This window comes from Labrus mixtus, chromosome 8 (genome assembly GCF_963584025.1).
Source record: "Labrus mixtus chromosome 8, fLabMix1.1, whole genome shotgun sequence".
Taxonomy (NCBI): domain Eukaryota; kingdom Metazoa; phylum Chordata; class Actinopteri; order Labriformes; family Labridae; genus Labrus; species Labrus mixtus.
Window position 1 is genome coordinate 22,086,786 of NC_083619.1, and position 19,451 is coordinate 22,106,236.

The 19,451-nt window shown below is 40.9% G+C and overlaps 2 protein-coding genes across 6 annotated transcripts in view; one reads left to right on the plus strand and one right to left on the minus strand.

The window, feature by feature from the left end:
• Positions 1-6,073, plus strand: part of LOC132979404 (guanine nucleotide-binding protein G(olf) subunit alpha) — a 54,273-nt gene extending 48,200 nt beyond the window's left edge. For all 5 annotated transcript variants that reach the window (XM_061045164.1, XM_061045166.1, XM_061045167.1 and 2 more), the window contains exons 8-12: positions 1,258-1,316; positions 1,459-1,579; positions 2,266-2,396; positions 2,520-2,587; positions 3,635-6,073. In XM_061045164.1, coding sequence (XP_060901147.1) covers positions 1,258-1,316; positions 1,459-1,579; positions 2,266-2,396; positions 2,520-2,587; positions 3,635-3,781 — 526 coding nt within the window. In that variant the 3' untranslated portion in view covers positions 3,782-6,073. The remainder of the gene's footprint in view (positions 1-1,257; positions 1,317-1,458; positions 1,580-2,265; positions 2,397-2,519; positions 2,588-3,634) is intronic.
• Positions 6,074-8,177: 2,104 nt separating this feature from the next.
• Positions 8,178-18,274, minus strand: mppe1 (metallophosphoesterase 1). The gene is made up of 9 exons (XM_061045170.1): positions 17,697-18,274; positions 17,478-17,586; positions 15,663-15,766; positions 13,898-13,978; positions 13,288-13,396; positions 12,812-12,892; positions 10,214-10,336; positions 9,825-9,965; positions 8,178-9,181 (listed from the first exon to the last, which is right to left on the minus strand). Exons 1-9 carry the CDS (start codon positions 17,948-17,950, stop codon positions 8,996-8,998), a joined length of 1,188 nt encoding a protein of 395 aa, XP_060901153.1. The 5' UTR covers positions 17,951-18,274; the 3' UTR covers positions 8,178-8,995.
• Positions 18,275-19,451: the final 1,177 nt, after the last annotated feature.

The following is a 19,451-nucleotide window of genomic DNA, read 5'->3' on the forward strand; positions in this document are numbered from 1 at the left end:
AGTAATCAGATGTTCTCAGAGCCGGGCATCTTGCCCTCAAGTGTTTTTTTGATTTGTATCAGTTCGGTTAATTGAATTACATTTATGCTTATTTTCAAACACAGGAAATCCCACTTTACCCATTAATTAAACACAGAAAAGATAGGTCAACCAAAATACGAAGTAATCACCTTAAAAAAATCAGTTTTTCATGTTCATGAAACTACATTTTAAGAACCAAATAAGTGTTAACCATAAAAGGAAATCAGTTCGCTGCCCCAATAGTGTTCACTTCACACGAAATATATCAAACGACCATATAAGGAAATGTCCTCTCTCCAATCAGTGCTTTCATGTTCAACTACTTATGCTTACTCTTTCATTCGTTCCTGAAAAACTGGGCTCCTTGGGCTTTTTCCACCATTCTGCAAACAAAATACCACCAAATATGACGGCGGGGGATGCGCTCTTAAGAGAACTGTTGATCGTGGCTACTTCTTGCATCATTCATGCACAAACAATCCCAGTTAAGAATTCCCTCTTGGGTGTTTTTGCTATATTTACCATGGCCTCGTGTTAAGAGCCTGTAATTACAAAGAACAAAACGCCGAACTCCGACAAGCTCGGCGGCAGAAAGCTGAGGGAAAAAAACGTCATCTCAGTGCCTTAAACGTAGAAAGACTCCCTGTGGCCAACTGGTGTGATTTCTGAGTAAGTCAAGAGTCATTTACCGGCACTTTGCAGTTAAAAGAACAGCCAGTCAAAGTAAGGAGTAAATGTTTTGTAACTGCTTTGATGATGTCAGAAGAGATGACCCATTTCCACAGTCACGGACACAACAGACTTATTCTACCGTCTGAAACGGGCCTTTGTATCAAATTATATCATCCTGAATGATTGATGTGAAAACTCTGGGACATAACTTCCCTTTGGGTGTGCATTTTTCATTATTCAACTTCATTCAATGATTTCCATCCAGCCAGGGTTGAACAGGGTACAAATAACTCTGTTTTTCACATGTGACTGATTACGTATGTGTCCAGACTTTAAGATACAGGATCTCTTTTTGCAAGGCAGATCAGTGTCAATAGAGATAAGAGTTCTTCATCGATGGTCTAAAAATGTGCATCTTTACATGCATGGATGATGACTTATATATATATAACTGGAGGCTAAATATTCTCAAGCTAGCGAACTGTAGCATAATGTGTATCTAACTGGGCGGAAGTGAGTGTGTTGCTGTGTCTGTTCTGACCCAGAATTCTGTCTCCTCCATAGCATGTTTGATGTTGGAGGCCAGAGAGATGAAAGGAGAAAATGGATCCAGTGCTTTAACGGTGAGACTTACCTTTCTTTTCTTCTTCTACTTGTTCTTCTGTAAATAACCGTGCTGTACTTCTTTTCTGTAGCATCACGTTACCTTTTCTTTTCGGCTTGTTCCTACACACTCCTGATGTATTTCCTCTGCTCTCCTCACAGACGTCACTGCTATCATCTTCGTGGTGGCCAGCAGCAGCTACAACATGGTAATAAGGGAAGACAACAACACCAACCGGCTACGGGAAGCCCTGGACCTCTTCCGCAGTATTTGGAACAACAGGTGAGTCAGACGCATGAATGAAGTTTGAGCCCAGCGGTTACTTTCTTTTCGACTGGAGCTGCATCTGACGACCTGGAGGATTTTCTAATCTGTGCAGCTTCTTTCTTGTCTTCATGTCCCACTCCTCATATCAGGATTTAAATGAGTCAAACGTTTTTTTGTGCTCCTACACTGATTGATCATTTAAATCTCATCTCTTATACTTGACGCAAAAAGAATCCTTTTTATTTGTAACCATAGTTACGGTTCTCCTTATTCCTTTTTAAACGATTGTCACATGTAACATTTAATCCTCCACCTTGACTGCAGAGATTTAAGAAATGCAGAGTGACGAGGACAAAAAGCTTCAAAACACTGGAACTGATCAAAAAACTTTCAAAGCTCTTTTTTTTTTTGTCCAACCATAATCAGTGAAATGAACGGTTCTGTAGCTGTAAAATAAGAAAGTTATAAAGGACTTTACAAATACAAAATAAACAACATAAAAAATCTGTTGAACAGTACGTAAGGTGGAGAGAGCTGTCATGTGTCAAACCTGTAATCTATTTCATGTCAAAAACCCCTCCCCTGAAGGAAACTCTCTGAGTGTAGCGATGCTTTATCTAAGGCATCTCTGACTCAGCAAGGCTGCATACATTGTTAACATGAAGCCTCTTTAATGTTGTTTTTGTGTTTGTTTTTTCCAGATGGTTACGCACTATATCGGTCATATTATTCCTGAACAAGCAGGACATGCTGGCTGAGAAAGTACTAGCTGGAAAATCCAAAATTGAAGACTACTTCCCTGAATATGCTCGCTACACCATACCAAATGAAGGTCTGTGCCTTTCACTAAGAAGGACCTCAAAACTTTCGTTCCGTCAAAGTTTCTGTTGGCTGTTGTTATTGTTGTTATTGTTTCTGATATTGAATCTGTTTTTTTTTTTTTTTTTTTTTAAAGCAACTCCTGAACCCGGCGAGGACCCAAGAGTGACAAGAGCTAAGTTCTTCATTCGAGACGAGTTTCTTGTAAGTATGTCGCTGCAAGTCTGGGCAGTGTGAAGTGAGCTGGAGTCAAAGAATTGACATAATGAACGTTTCTTACACATGTACACGATGGAATCAGCAAAGAGATAAGTCATATCGCTTTGTCCACGGGGAGGGGGCAAAATCACAGGAGCTTTAGTCAGCTGTAGTTTTAGTTCTGTAGTAGTAACTTATATTTTGTCTTATGATAAAATAATTCTGACCCCAGTTATATATCTTAATAACAAACAACACTAGCAGAGTTTTTTCTAATGTAGGCCTGGTGTATTTTTTATTTATTTGTTTGGGGCAGTTGAGCTATTCCTTTAAATATGTGAGCCAATGTTTGTGGTCCTATAAGTCGTCCTTTTACTGATCGCTCCGCCTGTTTTTTTTTGCGGCAAATCCGAGCGCACAGGTTGAAAATCTTTCACCTTCTCAGAAAGCCACTGATGTCGCCTGTGCTCTTTTCCAAATGTATGATATTCCCACATATTTTTGCCGCCAACAGATTGTGTCTTGTACCCACATCCTCTTTGCTCAATGTCCGCTGGAGAAAAAATGATATTAAATCTAAGACATGTAATAAAAAGGAACGGAGCAGTGTAGGTCATACAGCGGCCGTTACCAGAATGTGGTCAAAGTCAGGACGGATACAAGCACACATACAAGAGCTCATGAGCGCACAGCCAGCGCTTTTCTGCACAGAAAAACTGCTATGTGGACACGGGGCCTTACCTGAGTGTCTACTAAGAACAGTGGTGGGTAAAATTTAAAAAAAGGTATTTACAGTAACAAAAAAGATTGGAGAAGAACAGGCAGAAAAAGAGTTCAGAGCGGCTTCATTACATGCAAAAAGACGGCAGCAGTCCTGCATTGTACCATGAAGTAAACGTCATCACCCCTCCCACTCGTTCACAGTGGTCTAAACATAGATTTTTTAACTCAGGGGGTGGTAGGAACAATTCTCAGGATGAAAATTCGGACCTTTGTGTTCACACGTGTGGCTCATCCTCTCTTCCTTCTGTGTCTCCCCCCCCCACCCCTCAGCGGATCAGCACTGCGAGCGGCGACGGCAGACACTACTGCTACCCCCACTTCACCTGCGCTGTGGACACAGAGAACATCCGGCGGGTGTTCAACGACTGCCGGGACATCATCCAGAGAATGCACCTGCGGCAGTATGAACTCTTGTGATGGGAGACCGCCTCCGTCAGCCTTCTGTGTTTTTTCTCCACCATTCTGCATCCTTGGCGAACCCTTCCTCCTCCTCCTCCTCCTCCTCCTCCTCCTCCCTCACCCCCCCCCCCCCTTCCCCAAAGAGACCCCTTACCACCCCTCCTGTTGAGGACTATGAAGTACTACTGAAGTGTGTCAAATCCTCTTCCTCTTCTAAACTTCTTAGCTTTTTGTACTTCTTATTTTTTCTCTGAGACAGATTCATGCCCATTTCGCCCATGTGAAAGGAAGTTTTGGGGAACAAAGTTGGTGCGTGCCGCTAAGTTTTTTCTTTTTTCTTTTAATCCTTTTGAATGCCTTGATTTTTGTCATTCCACTAAGCCTTGGGCTACCTCCTTTTTTCCCCTTTGTTTTCCTCTGATTTTTGGCTTCGTTGTTGGACCTGGACTGGTGGGTGTTGAAACATAAAACACACCTACAGGACCTCAGTGTAGAGGCAATGTGTGTGTGTGTTAATGTGTGTGTGTGTGATGAAGAGAAGGAGGAATGCCATGTGAGCGAACGTGTGTGTGTGTGTGTTGAAGTTCATGTCGCCTGCTGGTTTAAGCTGGCATCACCACCATGACCTTTGTCCCCTCTACTTTCTTCTTTTTTTTTTCTTTTTTTTTTTTTCCTTTGGCCCCTCTGACCCGCTTCTTGTCTCCGCATGGACGTCGACTGGACGGCGCCAAAACCAGAGAGACGGCCAGGAGCGTATGGAGGGGAGCCGAGTGGATGAAGAGATAAATGCACTTTGCATCAGGTTCCTTAATAACATTTTTTTCAGTTGTTTTTTTTTTTTTTTTTTTTTTTCTCCAGAGGAAGCATACACACAATGTAGCATCACAATATTTATTACCCTGTCACGATGTTAGCTTGCCGAGCTGCAGGGTGCACCGAGCATCCGAGAGACGTGTGGAGCGAAAGATTTAAAAAAAAAAAAAAAGTGGGAGAAGTGGGGCAGGAAACACAACGACACAAAGAAGGATTTGAAATGAAGGAAAAGGGACTGAGCTCTCTGCACCTTAGCCCTGCTGCCTCCACGGAGTCGGACCCGCCTCCTTTTTTTTCCCACACAAACCATCCTTTTAGCGTAGAGATACTGATGGGAGGGGAGGGAGGGGGACGGGAGAGAGAAATGTATTGTTCCTTTTTTTTTTTTTTTTGTTAACTTGTACACTGTGCAAGGTTGAATTATCCTGTACAGACTGTAAAATGTAATATTATTTTGTACAACTTAATTGAAAGAAAAACAAATCTACTTGTAGATCTTTGTGCCTTGATTATGGCTGTACCTGTAAATGAGCTCAGATGTAAGTATGTTTTTGACTGCGCTGTACAGCTTGATGTCAATCTCTATCAGCAGCGGAAGACTGCGGGTAGAGGACTTTCTCTGTAGAGTTTAGTTTTTTCTGGTTTATAAAAAAAAAGAGGAAATGCTGTTTAGTAAAAAATAAAAAATAGGGAAAAAATCCTAAAAACCTGTATACATTATGCAAATTAACCACTTACCTGCAGTGAAGACCAGATGTTGCAGCGCCATGCCTTTTGTATTTTGTTGGTTTTATTTTTTCCTCCTTTTAATTTCTTTCTTCTTTTTTTTTCTTTTTTTGAATTCACAGCTTTAAACAAACATTGGAAATCCATTTAAAGTGTCCAAATTGCAACCTGGTGTTGTTTTAATAGGAACCAACGTTTTTTCGATATGAAGTGTGTCTGAGATCTGTACTGATGTGCGTGCCTGTGCGCATGTGTACATAAAACAAACATAGACTCACAGACGCATTGTGTGTGTGCGTGTGAGAGGGCGAGCGTGCGATGTGTGTGTAAAATTTTATAAATGTATGTACATGTAAATTTATAGGTCTATATAAATATATATGTACAATTATACATGTTTAATTATGTGTGTGCCTAGGTGTACATACCTATGTATGTATACGGTAAATATGTATACATACACACATAGGAAAGCATGTTTAGAATGGAGATGAATAAATGAGAGCGTGCAATATTAGTAATTCTTTGGTCCTTTGGAGCCACACTGATGGCACAGGCACTATGAATGTGTGAGCAGCACCCAACAAGACAAGCTCTTCTCCTTGTACAAACAGCATCAGCCTTTTCTTCTGCTACAGTACACGTCTATCCCCAACAGAGAGTGAACTGACTGGAGGTGCAAATACCTTGTTTGGCCTAGGAGGATGATTAAATGACATTTTTATTTTCTTTAAATAAAGAGGCACATTAGAGGACTTTGCTTTATTTCCATCTTGGTGTCCAGTTGTGTCCACATTTGTTACTCCTATCACACTAAAGTCATCTTTCTGTATTTGTATGATGAAACATGCTGTGGATTCAATTTAAGGTGTCAGGTGCATATATACACTTCATGCAATAGGTCATAGGTCACGGGTGGTGTTAGAAATGTGTGTAGAAATGTTGTCCTACTGTTTCCATATGTGAGATGAGCAGAGCGTTTAAACGCAGCTCAGCACTAAAACACCATCAATTATGACCTCAAAGCTAAAACATTATTGAAGGTAACGTCCATAGCAAAAAAAACCAACTCATATTAAAAGTAGAATGTAAAGCTAAAAGCATTGATTGGGATTAGTGTAAAGTGAGTGTATGTGGGTGAGTAGTTCTGGGTACATTCAGTTTCTTGAACCTGTTTCTGCAGTGTTGTTTTGGTATAAATACAGGCCTTTCATTCAGCAGGAGCAGCACAGGCATTACTCCAAACATAAAAGAGAACTCAGTGTAAGTGTCACAGTAAACAATCGCAGTAAACCAGAGTGATCTAAATGTTCACTAACATGGTCAGAGATCAGATTGGGCTATCTTTACAGTTCAAATGGAAATGGGTGTTTAAATTCCAGTTTTAATGGTAAAATCCTGTTCAGCCACTGTGGAGATATATGGCCTGCAAATGTAAGGGGTTTAGGTTTCAAAGAATATGACATCTGTAAACTATGAACATTTATTTCCATTTTATTTATTTTTTAACAAATTTATATTTCAGATTTGACTTTTTTATGAAAACATTGCTGAGAACATAAAACCCTTTTTTTATGAGGAGGAAGGAATATATCTTCTCTCTGACTCATCTGGTACAGTTATCGCCTCGTGAGTGCCAAATATCCATATTTTAAGTTTAATAAAGACACAGCATTTTAAACATTTTTCCAAGGCAGCTTCAGTCACCACTTCAGGAATATTCACTGTAACGTAAACAGAAGTTAGTTAACCAAAAACAACACAAGTTGGAATGAGAATAAAAGAAGACGACAATAACAGTGGAAACATTTTGAACAGGGGTGAAAAGAAGTTGAAGAGGTGAAACTGACACCAAATTGCTGCGAATAAATACATGAATCCTGCACTTCACATTTTAAGGGACAGTTTATATTGTTCAGTTAATCAGTTATGTTGATGTGTCATTATAAGCTTGTCTTATAGTTTATCAAACATCGCAGAATCACTGTACGTAAGCCTCATAGCCCGTATTGTATCTTATCCATCGTATTGTGTTACCATGGGATTCCCACCCCATCTTAACATAACCTCATATATGTGTCAGATGAAGAGAATATGGAGCTCAGAGATAATGAAGCAGCTCAATTAGATTCAGCAATCATCCAAAGGATCATTTACACCTGTGCTTTTCCTGTGACATGTCAAAGAGTCATACTGAGAGAAAGAAATATATCATGATGCTATGATCTTCTTTTATTTTGATATTCACGCCCCTCACAGCCTAAATAGTCCCCTGATGAAGATGAACCCTGAAGTCTTATTGGTGCAACAGAGACTTACCTGATACAGACATTAAATCACAAAGAAAGTAAGAAAGATGAGTGAAAGGTTTTTGAAACTTCTGTTAAGACATTTGTTTTTGTAATTTTCAGGATATTTCCGATTGATTGATTGATTGATTGATTGATTGATTGAAAGTCTTTAAACGCGGCCGCAGGGTAGGTGTCAAATGAGCAGTTCAACAGCAAACACTAACTACACATGAACAGGGAAAGATCAGCAAAGATATAAAAGGCAACATTTTTTCCACACGGGGTCGGGGTGTGAGCAAAGTCAACCCAAACTAAAAGTTCCTCACAAGAGATTTAAGGTTTTGGAAAGTTAGGATAATGTGTACATTTTTCTTCCCCTTCACAGGACAGTTGAACCTCAGTGTCAGAGAGACGGCTTCAAAGAATGTTACTTCTTAAACTTTCTTTTTATTTGACATAATTTTTCATTTGCAAACACTTATTTGTGTTCAAATCACATTCATGTATTTCATAACCACAACGTTGTGCCAATTTATGCCACCACTTTCAGGTTTTTTTTTTTTTTTTTTTTTTTTAAAGTCCGGCTCAGACTCTAAACATCCCATGACATTTACTATTTCATCCATAAAGTGATAGAGTGATTTGACTGAGTCTTTGTGCACATCGACCTCTAGCTGACACCATGACTCGCTAAAAACAGAATTTAAGATTCTGATTTAATATTTACAGTTCATCATAAACATTTGGCAAAAAACCCTCACAAACATTTGGCACATAAAGTCAGCAATAAATATACTAAGATATGCATCATAAAAACAACGAGAAACCTGGATGGATTATCAGACATCAACAACAGAAAGTGAGTGTTCACATCAGATCACAATAAACATGAGAGTGAAGAGACGGAAAAACCAACATCTGACTTTGCTCCACCTTAAATCAGACGAGGGACAGGTACTATTTACATGTGTTCTGGTTTCATCTGGCTCATTTAATGCCACTAAAAACAGGAAAGTTTTTATAAAATAAGTGATGATTGACTTTTCTAAAATTTCACCCGTTTGGCATTCCTAAGCAAACAAACACCAGGGATGATTTTTGACAACAATATGACACACTTCTGCTCCCTGATCAAAGGCTATGTTCACATAATTATCCACAATGTCAGCAGGAAACAAACGTTGAGTCCTTTTAAAAACATCTCAAATATAAACTCCAGTCCTTCAAAGTGCCTCTAAACATTTGGACGAACAAATCCAGGTCTAGGAAACAGATTTTTGGACCCGTTCAGAGGTGGAGGACACAACGTCACACTTTGCAAAATCCTCACATCAAGTATTTATCAAACTCTAGTCATGTCATGGCTCAGTCCTGGAGCGTGGTGCACTCTGGGTAATGTAGTTCACAGGGACTTGTGCTTGCCCAGCAGGCAGAGGCTGAGGCACTGCAGCAGGCCTTTCATCCACATACAGTGAGCGAGGAAGAGCAGCAGCATGCAGGCGCCGGCCGAGCAGTAAACCCCAATCACCGTGCTCTCCTCAGGCAGGAAACACTTGGACAGAGAGTAGCTGCTGGGGGACACCGATGCCTGGGGGGGGGGGGGGGGGGGGGGGGGGGGGGGGGGGGGGGGGGGGAGTAAAAGGGTTAAAAACAGGGTAAAATTCAGTGTTTACATGCAGGCAGATGAAGCTGACTGCAATGAGCTCCCTCAGCCACTAGAGGGCCTCCAAAAGTCAGAAATGCTAACTTGTATTTGATTCTTCCCTGGGTGTTCCATCTTAATGTCATTATTTCAAGATAGCCGTGCAGCAGTGCAACGTTTACTTTTTAGGTTTCTAAAAAGGAGATCTTTTTCTTACTTCAAGAAAAGTAACAAAATGAGCGTGATGCATCTCAAGTGAAAGTGGCTTATTGTAAGTGTAATGGGATATTTTTCACTAGAAATGAGACAAATACACTTGGTAAGATTTGATATTCTGAACTGTCCTTTTCTGTTTTGTTTTTTTTAATTCACATGCAGCACGAGACTGTAAGAATAAAAAGTAAACATGAAGACCAGGAGTGAATGCAAGGATGCTAATAAGATCAGGAGAAGAGCAAAAGTTTTAATAATGGCTGCTACATCTGTTCTCTCAGGGGTGTGTAACCCTGTCATTTTTTACTTTCATTTATAGCTACATTATGTCTGGATAACATAGAAAGGACTCTCTGGTGGAGGTGGTGTCACTCACCAGGATGAAGCTAGGGTTGTTTCTGTTCCTCCAGCTGAAGGATGGCACGCTGATTTCTGGGTACTTGTTGTCATGGAGAACCTCACATCCGCTGTGGGTGTGTCCACTCAGTATGAGGCGGGGCTTAAACCACTGCAGCAGCTGAGAGACAGAGAGAGAGATCAGCTTCAGAGACGGACCGGTTGCTGCTCACTTACATCATCAGTTTTCATCATCATCATCATCCTCGTCATGATCTGCAGTTTCCTCACAGGACTGACTGACAGCAGACGACTGGACTGTATTTTAACTGGATTAAGCCGCTTCAGAAGCTCTGAGGGGGGACGGGACGGGACGGGGGGGGGGGAACAGTCGAGGCAGTGTGATGAGACTGCAGAGTGCTCACTCACCCTCTGTGAGGCCTCCTTAGACAACACGTCATACTTCTCTCTGAACAGCAGGTGTCGCTCTTCAGGAGGTGCAGCATCCTGACCTGAGCAGCTGGCGTCGCTCACTCTGTACAGAGGATAGTGCTGCAGGACAACAAAAAAAACACACACACACACACACACAATGATCACCAATTAATGATTTCATTTTTTTTTAATTTGTTTGACTTCTGGCAGGAGTTGTGTGTGCTGCAATGCCAAATGATGTGCTAAAGATAGGCAGCTAAGACAAAATTACACACACACACACACACACACACACACATGGGTTAGCACTCGATTAAATCAATTAATTCATTAAGACGTTTGTTTTATGAATTAAGTATGATGGACAGTATTAAGAATGAAAGCTAAATTATTGTTTTTGCCATTTATCAAGGAAGAACACCAATTCTTTTTCTGATTCAAGACTCTCTGATGTGAGCACTTTCTGCTTCTTTCATTGAATATATATTTCTAAATTAGATATTCTTGTCTGGGGAGTGGAATAAGTGGTAATATGCCATTGTTTGGGCTTTGTAAACTGGTATCAATCAAATAATTTTATGATGTTGTGATATATCAAAGGTCACATATTATGCAAAATACACTTCACCATGTTTCTCTAACACTGATATGTGTCCCTAGTCTGTCTACAAACCCCCCCATTATGAGAAAGTCCATCCTCTCCGTCTTTTCCCTGCTCCACTTTTCAGAAAATGTGTGCTCAAACAGGCCGCTTTGGAGATTTTCCCTTCCTGACATCACAAAGGGCAGTAAACCCTCCCCCAGGTGGGTGACACTCCCACAGCTAGGTGTTTGTTCTGCCCTCTGAGTCTGCCTTCTCACCGTAAACAACAGGACATGGAGCGAGAAAGCCAGAGCCGCCCAAGCCCTTCAAGAGAAGGGGCGTGGTCAGACACAGCTCATTTACATATTTAAAGGTACAGACACAGAAACAGCCTGTTCTGAGCAGGGCTGAAATAGAGGGGTTTATAGACATGATCAAATACAGGATTGGAGTGGATTTTTAGCGACAAACATCAGAGACATGTTTATGCGATCTCTGAGATTCATTCAAACTGGTTGAAAAGGAGGATAATATGTGACCTTTAATAAAAAAGTATTCATCATATTAAGATTGAACATAATGCTGATTTGTTCATATAAAACAAACTGAAATTAAACTTAAACCAGTAGAGCCACTTAAAGCGTCACCAACATTTTCTCTAACCCCCTTTCTGGTGTTTCTCTTTTTTCCTAGTTTTGTAGGTTTAAGATTACAGAAATCCTCTTATTCCACTCTGTCTCAGAGTCTCACATGGATTGTGTGTCAGCTCGCTCGCTGCTCCTCATTTAAGCTGCGGTGATATGAAAAGTCATTTTGGGGTTTCTATAGCTCAGTTTGAGGGTTTTGGTTAGTAACATATTAAGGTCGATGATCCAGGGACGGAGACGGAGGCGGCTCATGTCAACCAGGTAAAGTGTTGAAAGCAACCAGCAAAGAGATGCTCTCAATGTGAGCTCTAATGTAGAAGTGAAAGAACAAAAAATGTGCTTATTGATTAACATTGAATAAAAGACGATCGATTAACAACGATGTAAAGAACAGAAAGCTGCTGCAACAAATCAGATTTGAGAACTAAGAACCAGCTAACATTTGACATTTGATAAAGGACTTTAGTGAATAAATCAGTCGCCTACATCATGGTCTACGCATAAATTACTTGAAATAATGGGTCTGAAATGTTTTCAACTGTCTAAATAGAATATATAAATATGGGCACATATAATGTGAACAAGTACTGTAATGCTTGTTTCCGTCTGTAGTGTCTGTGTTTTACTACTTTTACGTTTGAATGAGGACCATAATCCACATTGATGAACATAATAATAACATGCAGTCCTAAAATAGTTACAAATAAGCGCAACCTCAACCAACTTTTTAGACCTTTAGACATTTTTTCAGATTAGACAAAAATTGAAACTGAAGGAACTTTTCAGGAGTTTTACTTGTCTCTGAGGCTTTGGACAGTTTGGTATCAGAACATTTTTTGGGTCGTTTTAAGCCGTTATTGATAGGACAGTAAAGAGAGATAGGAAATATTGGGAGAAGAGAGTGAAAGATGACATGCAGTAAATGTCGAGGGTCGGACTCAAACCCAGGACTGCCAGAGGGACTGTAGCCTCTGCACATGGAGCACAGGATCTAATCGCTGAGCTACACCCGCACCCCAGTAACAGATCTCCAAAGAGGAAATACTGGGGCTGAACAAAAATAGAATTTCAAGCTAAAAAGTTACATTTTTGGATGGTAGCCACCTCATTTAAACTTCTACTGCACTGTTGAATGCATTTTGTAAAAAAGAACACTTCAACACCAGTACAGACCAGTACAGACCAGTACAGACCAGTACAGACCAGTACAGTTTAAGTGTATCCAAATGTATCTTTAACTTTAACTGACTGTTCTGCAGCATCAGTTCTCCCTGTGTGGAAATGTTTGGATAAGGCTTTCAGATGCAGAGTGAGTGGACCTGTGCCAGCTTTACACAGACACAGAGTGCACCTATAGTTTACCTGCAGCATGATGGGGGGCGTTGGAGGATAGAGCTGCGAGCCCTCGCAGCTGTCCATCACTGCGCTGCCCGTCTGAGAGTTCTGCAGAAAAAAAAGACAACATAAAGAATTCATCAGCTGCCGTGTCCGCCAGCTCACAACGTGTCCTCCAACATCAGCCAACATTTTTCATTTCATATCTCTCCAATCCTTCTGTTTCAAGAAGTCTTTTGCAGGAAGGAAGAGAAGCGAACAGCCCAGACTTTTAATGTGCCTCACAAACACACAGTGATAAAAATTTTTAAAAAAAAGAAGCACAGAACACCTGCTCCAGATGAGACTGAGCTTTGGATTTAAGAATCATTTTCTCCTTCTTGTTCCTCACTCAGCTCTGTACTTTTGTACTTGAGTGATGGCAGACAGCAGAGAGTGTTTGAAGTGCTGTTTGTGAACATGTGTGAAATATGCTTCTGACTTCCAGGAAGTCTTCCTCCCACCTGAAGGGAACAGTTGAGTTCTCTGGAGAGTTTGATCAGCTCCTTCTCCACAGACTGGCAGATAGGACATCCGTCACCGTGCAGGGCCACGCTGTTCACCAGCAGAAAACTGTGGAAGATGGGAGAGCGTCTCAGTAACTCTGCCGTTCAGATCTGCAGAGAGGCTGCAGAGATCGATCACATGAGGAGACTTGGACATACTTAAGAGAGCACCTTCATGCTAGTCTCATATGCTTGTACAGTAAAATCCCCATGTTGTATTACAGTTCTTTTTTTCTCCATATCATAATCCTCACACATGTTTTTTCTAGTAAAGAAAAGACAGAGGGAGACTTTTTGCAGCTGATAGTTGTTGTGGGTGCACGCTGATATCAGTTTATATCTTAAATGCACAGGGTGTTAAAAAGAAACGTTTTTTCATTTTTTGACCTCTTGCAGATATTCTAGATCTCTAGAGAAGTTTCCTGTCTGTTGTCTGGTATAAAACGCCGTTTTCTGGCACATGGTGACTCAGAGGGATTAAACCTGTGACCTTCCAGCCTGCTGAGTCACATCCCTGCAGCTGTGTCACAGGTCATCCTCTGTGTTTCATGCTCCTGCAGACACTCACTTCACTCCCTTTTTGGTGACGATCCGGGTGGAGGAGGCGTTGAAGACCTTCTCGAAGCGCTGCAGCTTGAACCAGTCCATCCTGCGGAGAGACACAACACGCTCGTCAGGCTGAAACCGTGCTGCTCAGCCTGTCACGTCTGTCTGTCACACACTGTTACATAAGAGCTGCGAGCCGTCTCACTTCTGCACCAGTCAGATAAATAAACCCAAACATGAGCAGCGGCTGCGTGTCGACGTAATCCTGCATTTCTGAATCACAGACATCAAGCACTAAACTGGAGGAGGATTTCATGCGTCTCGCTGCATTTGCTTTCACGGCTTCTTCCCCCTGAGAAATGAACAAGAAAAGTTTCCAACAAAAAGAGCGTTTCAAGCACAATAAATGCAACATCTCTGCAATGAATGCAATCCAATTTAACAAAGCCACAAAAATACAGGCTCAAAATTCCCCATGAAGTTGGATCAAGACCTCATTAAAATCTCAACAAGTGATGCCTTAAAAGGGGTAGTGTTTGTCAGATTGCTTTATGTTGTGCAACTTTGCAGATTTAAGTTGAAACAGACAGCACTGCAGGTCGCCCTCTGTCATTCAGATGGTCATCAAAGGTTCCTGTACTCTTTGGTAGCCACATGTTTCAGAGGTTGACATTTGGCACGGAGGTCCGCAATCCTGTGTGGTGTGTCTGAAGGTGTGTATTTTAGGTTCGGTGGGTGTGTCTGTGCCATTTGACAAAAATCCCACATGCTAGTGGGACAGGCTTTTCGCAGAAAAAGTGCAAAATTTACAAACAGGTTCACAGATTTTTCTTTAACCTGAAAGCCGAAAGACAGCGGAAAACTGTTCATGCCAAAAGTGGAAAAGGAGATGTGGCACACGCACACACACCACTATCCACATCCCTTTTCATGACTCATGAACCGGTTTTGTGAAAACTTGTGGCGGATTTACTGAACTTATCTAACTTCCTTTTTCTCTGGCTGAGTTAAATTCAGGCTCTACACTTCATCCTGTTCCTAACCATGTACTGACTGCACCTTTTGTGACTCTGCACTCGTTATCTAATCGTAGAATGTAAACTCATCCCTAGGTCACAGGTACAGATAAATCTGTTCTTAATACATCCAGACCTACGTAAAAAAACAATTCCTGTCTTTCCCATGGTGAATAAAAAAATCTGCTAACTGAAGGTATAAATCTCTCAAACTGGGTCAACAATGAAAAGGTTGCTTTGTAAATAATCTCCTAAAACAGATGGGCACTGCAAAAACAGGATTTTCAGCGGTGGATTAAAACACATTTGGTCCTGTAGAAAGTATTTACAGCAAATACGTCTTTTAAGAGGGAGTCGGCTCAAATCAGTGAAACATTCTTTTATTAATTTATTTTTGGTCTTTCATCTCTTTTGTCTGCTCAACATTTCTAGAAATACTAAATCAATAATAAACTCGCTGCCTTGACATATGGCAGTGAGTGATGATTGCTTTCACTGAAAACTATTTCAAATCTCTCCTATTTGGCTCATAATTAAATGTTTTCCAGGGGTCATGCTGTGTGTTCCCTTTGAGCTTGTTTGCTTTTTGCTGCAATAGCTGCAGCTTTTACTGACATGTGTCCTCTTTTGGATGTCTGTTATCAGGGCAGTAGACAACAAATGAAAGTCTCAGCAGAGTCCTTCCCTCCTTTCATTATTACCTGATCAGGTGAAACCAAAGGATTAACTATAAACACACTCACACAATGAGCCTCTAAAGCATGCCCTTACTCATAATGGAAACCGATGTCGTGGTTCCCAACCAGTACGACCAGTTCTGTGTCAGTGGTGTGTCTGAACATCCTGTGGAAGCGGCGCACGTCATCCTCCCAGTGCTGCAGAAGAGAGGACAAACACAAACACAGCTGAGGCAGGTTTCTGTACAGGCCTTTAATAAGATCAAACTCCCGTAGGAGCGCTCATGATCCCAGTTAATGGGATCTCAGAGGGTCACCCAGAAGCCCCCACGGGTGGCTGGGCTGAGCTGCTTTGATTCAGAGTCCAGATTCAATTGTGCACCTGCAGGACTGAAGCAGCTCACAGGAGACCTTTAATTACATCACAGTTGTGAGTTTACGTGATGTTTTTCATACTGATGTGTCTGCAAATAACTCCCTGATGCTGATTCTAATTAGCACCCAAACAATTAGCGGATTGACTCAAGATTAGAGTACAGTAATCTTCAGAATTGATTATTCTTTGAAGTCATTTATCAGGGAAGAAATGGCAAAAATATTCTGGTTTTAAGCTCTAGATGAAGATTCATCTTTTTTTTTTTTTTTTAAATGGATTATTAAGACAAAACGTGCAATTTGAAGACCTCTTTTGGGGTTTAAACGGGTTGATGATGATGTTTTATGGCATGTATAGAACAGACAGATACTCAAAAGAGAAAATAATTAGCTTATATAAATGCAGCCTATACTTTTATTTCACTCTGTGAATTCTTCATTTTGAAAACAAAAAGTCAATTAACCTCTATTTTTCATTGTGAACTGAAGTCTTTCTCAAGCAGAATGCCACATATATGCGCTTTCAAAGTCAGCCGAGGATTAGCTGCTTTTTGTGTGTTTTATTCAATCTTTAAATGAATAACTTTGGGCTGTGGACACATTTACCAAGAAAAAAGTGACTTTTTTTTTTTTTTTTTTTACATAGGCTTAACTCATGATTAATTGATTTATAAAGAAAGTATCTGGTGGACAATGAAACAATTTTTTTATGTTTGCCGTCATGTTTCAGACAAAACAGGTATAAATCAAAACGTCATTTTGCATTTTGAGAATCATTTTCACAAAGTCAAAATGACCTTAAACTGGTCATCCGAGAAAAGAATCAATACACCGATCTGTAACTAGAAAGAACATTCTGTTGTTGCTGACCTACTTCCAGTATGTCTCTGTCTGTCTGTATATTCCAGGATTTGACTCCCTCCTCTTGCAATAAATCCACAGAATACAAATTACAGAAGAGATGCCAACCGAGTGTTAAAATGTAGAAGGAAGCTGACGGGGGAATGAAGTAGATTAGTGGAGATTTTACAGTCTGCGAGCTCTGTTTCATTTTTTAATGAGGGCTTTTTTTTTTCTCCTCCATGAGGCACACTTGCTCAACACTTCCTCTTTCTTAAATCTGAGTTGACTTATCCCACTTGACATCCAGCAACAGACGTGTGAGGATTCCCGAGGGAGGGGGGGGGGGGATTTTTTTTTTCTTTCTACCTAAAAGCAGGATGGATGTAACATGGATGGCTGAGAGCGGATACAGGCTGCTATACTTCTGCTGTTGTTATTGTTGGTGGTGTTTTCCTCAAAAACCTGCAGCCTCCTGGGCCTGGATGGTACAACAAAACGATGGTGTTGGTGATGATGCTGGTGATGACAAAAGAGTGCTTGCCTCTGCTCTGCATCCACACACATACTGTTCCCTCACAAGCATCATCAACAACCACCACCACCATCATCATCATCATCACCACCACCACATCGTCTTTAAGCAGTGTGGGTTTTCAGACAATGAGGAGAAAGAAAGGGAGATCTGTGTTACCTTCTGTGAGCTCCACTTGCCTTCGTCGAAGATATCCCCGAGAATAAACACTATTTCAGGCCTGAGCAGCCACAAAGCGGTTTGGAAAGCCCTCTCCATCTGCCATTCCCTTTGGAGACAACAAGTAAAGCGTTAGCCTATAGGTTGTTATTGTTTACAAATCACTGAACACAGAGGGACAATGGAAGAGAGCAAAACAAGGAGCAGGGATGACATTACCTCCTCAGCTTGTCAAACCAATGTCCCCCCACGGCTCCCAGGAGGTGGGTGTCTGACAGCACCATGGCGCGGACCGATGAGTCCGCTGACCGGCCGTCGATGCCCTCTCCGCCGGCCCGCGCATGGCTGCTCTCCGGCCAGCCGCACTTGAGGATGGTGGGGAAGTAGATGAGATACTCGCAGAAGAAAAAAGAGCCGCCGACCACCGCAATCAACAGCACCGCCACCATCCATCTGACGCTAAACCTCGGCATTTCTTCGTTATTCGGCGGCTGGGATGCCCTGAACTAGCGCACTGGCGGTGATGGAGCGGTCCATGAGGCATCTTCTTTCCCTCCTGCAGACCCGCGACTCTTCTTCAGGTCTCCAGCCGTGTGATGCTCATGCTCATGTTCCTCTGAGGCTGCGTCGGGAAGAAAAAAAAAAAACTAAAAAAAAAAAAAAAATACTCCCTGACGTCCCAGGTGATTTAAAATAGCAGATGAAAAGTTTATTAAAAAATCGTCCCCTGCATAGAGACAGCCGACAAGGCAGCAGCCTGCCTCTGTTTCTCAGTCACTGCTCCGCTCCTCTCAGCTCACCGACAAGTTACACATGTTTCAGACGCCCATGATTACAAAATAAAACAATGAGACTCACATCCATTGGCTGCCTTTTTGAAATGCCTCTTAAATAAATGAATAATAGTTAATAATAATGCTAGTTTCATCGACATAGGCCTTTAAGATTGTTCTATTTTGTCAATATTTTATTAAAGAAATTGATGTATAACTACAGTAAAAGCTACTTTTTAGGGATGATGGTGCCTACATTAAATCATAATTTAATAACCTATAGGCCTACACTTTTTAAGTTTACATGAGTTTTAATAAGCCTACATAAATAGATTTAGATCACTCACAAAGATGAAACTCAACAAAACGGTTTTTTTTTTCATTTGCAATGAGTTTCTATGTGGATTTAACATCACTTTATTTAGCTTAGCTATTCTTTTTATCTACACATTTCCATTTTTTTTTTGACAGTGGCACAACAGTTCACTCAGCGAATATCTGTATCTCATCTTAACACTGCATTCTTAGGTGAGAAATATTATTTTAGTATTCATTTTGTCCTGAAGTTTTTGCAGTAGGTAGCCTAATTAAGGCTTGTAAAAATAAAAATAAAATAGCCTTTATCAAAGTCTTTTTTTTATACTTGAAAAAGGAAGTAGGTTAATAGGGCTACTTGAAATGTTTTTTTTATTTATTTATGTTCATCCTTTTTGTAATAATTCGCTTGATACCATTATATTTTCTCAAACCGGTGAAATGTAACTTTATTTAAAAGCTTAATCTGCTAACTTCCGGTAGTTTTCATGCCAACACGTGCTGGCTTGACCGCTTGTTTTTGTCTGCGCTCGTGCGTGTGTGCGCGTGGGCGAGGAGAAGTGGATTGGAAGGTCTGACAGGAGAAAGAAAAAACCTATTTTTAACCGGTTAAACTAAATATATTTCAAACTCCAATTTCATTGATATAACTAATGACTGATCCTTGTCTGATCAGTGAAAACCTGGCATCTGTCCACACAAACAGACAAATACCAAGGGATGGAAAAGAGCCAAGGACTATAGGACAAATGAGATTAAGTGATTGAGAGCACAAATCTAATCACCTGAAGACGTCTTTTGTGTTTGTACTCTGTGTGTGCTGTCTGTGTGAGCTCTGAAACAAGAAGCAGAGAGGAATTTAATTTACAGGAGTCTAACAAACCTC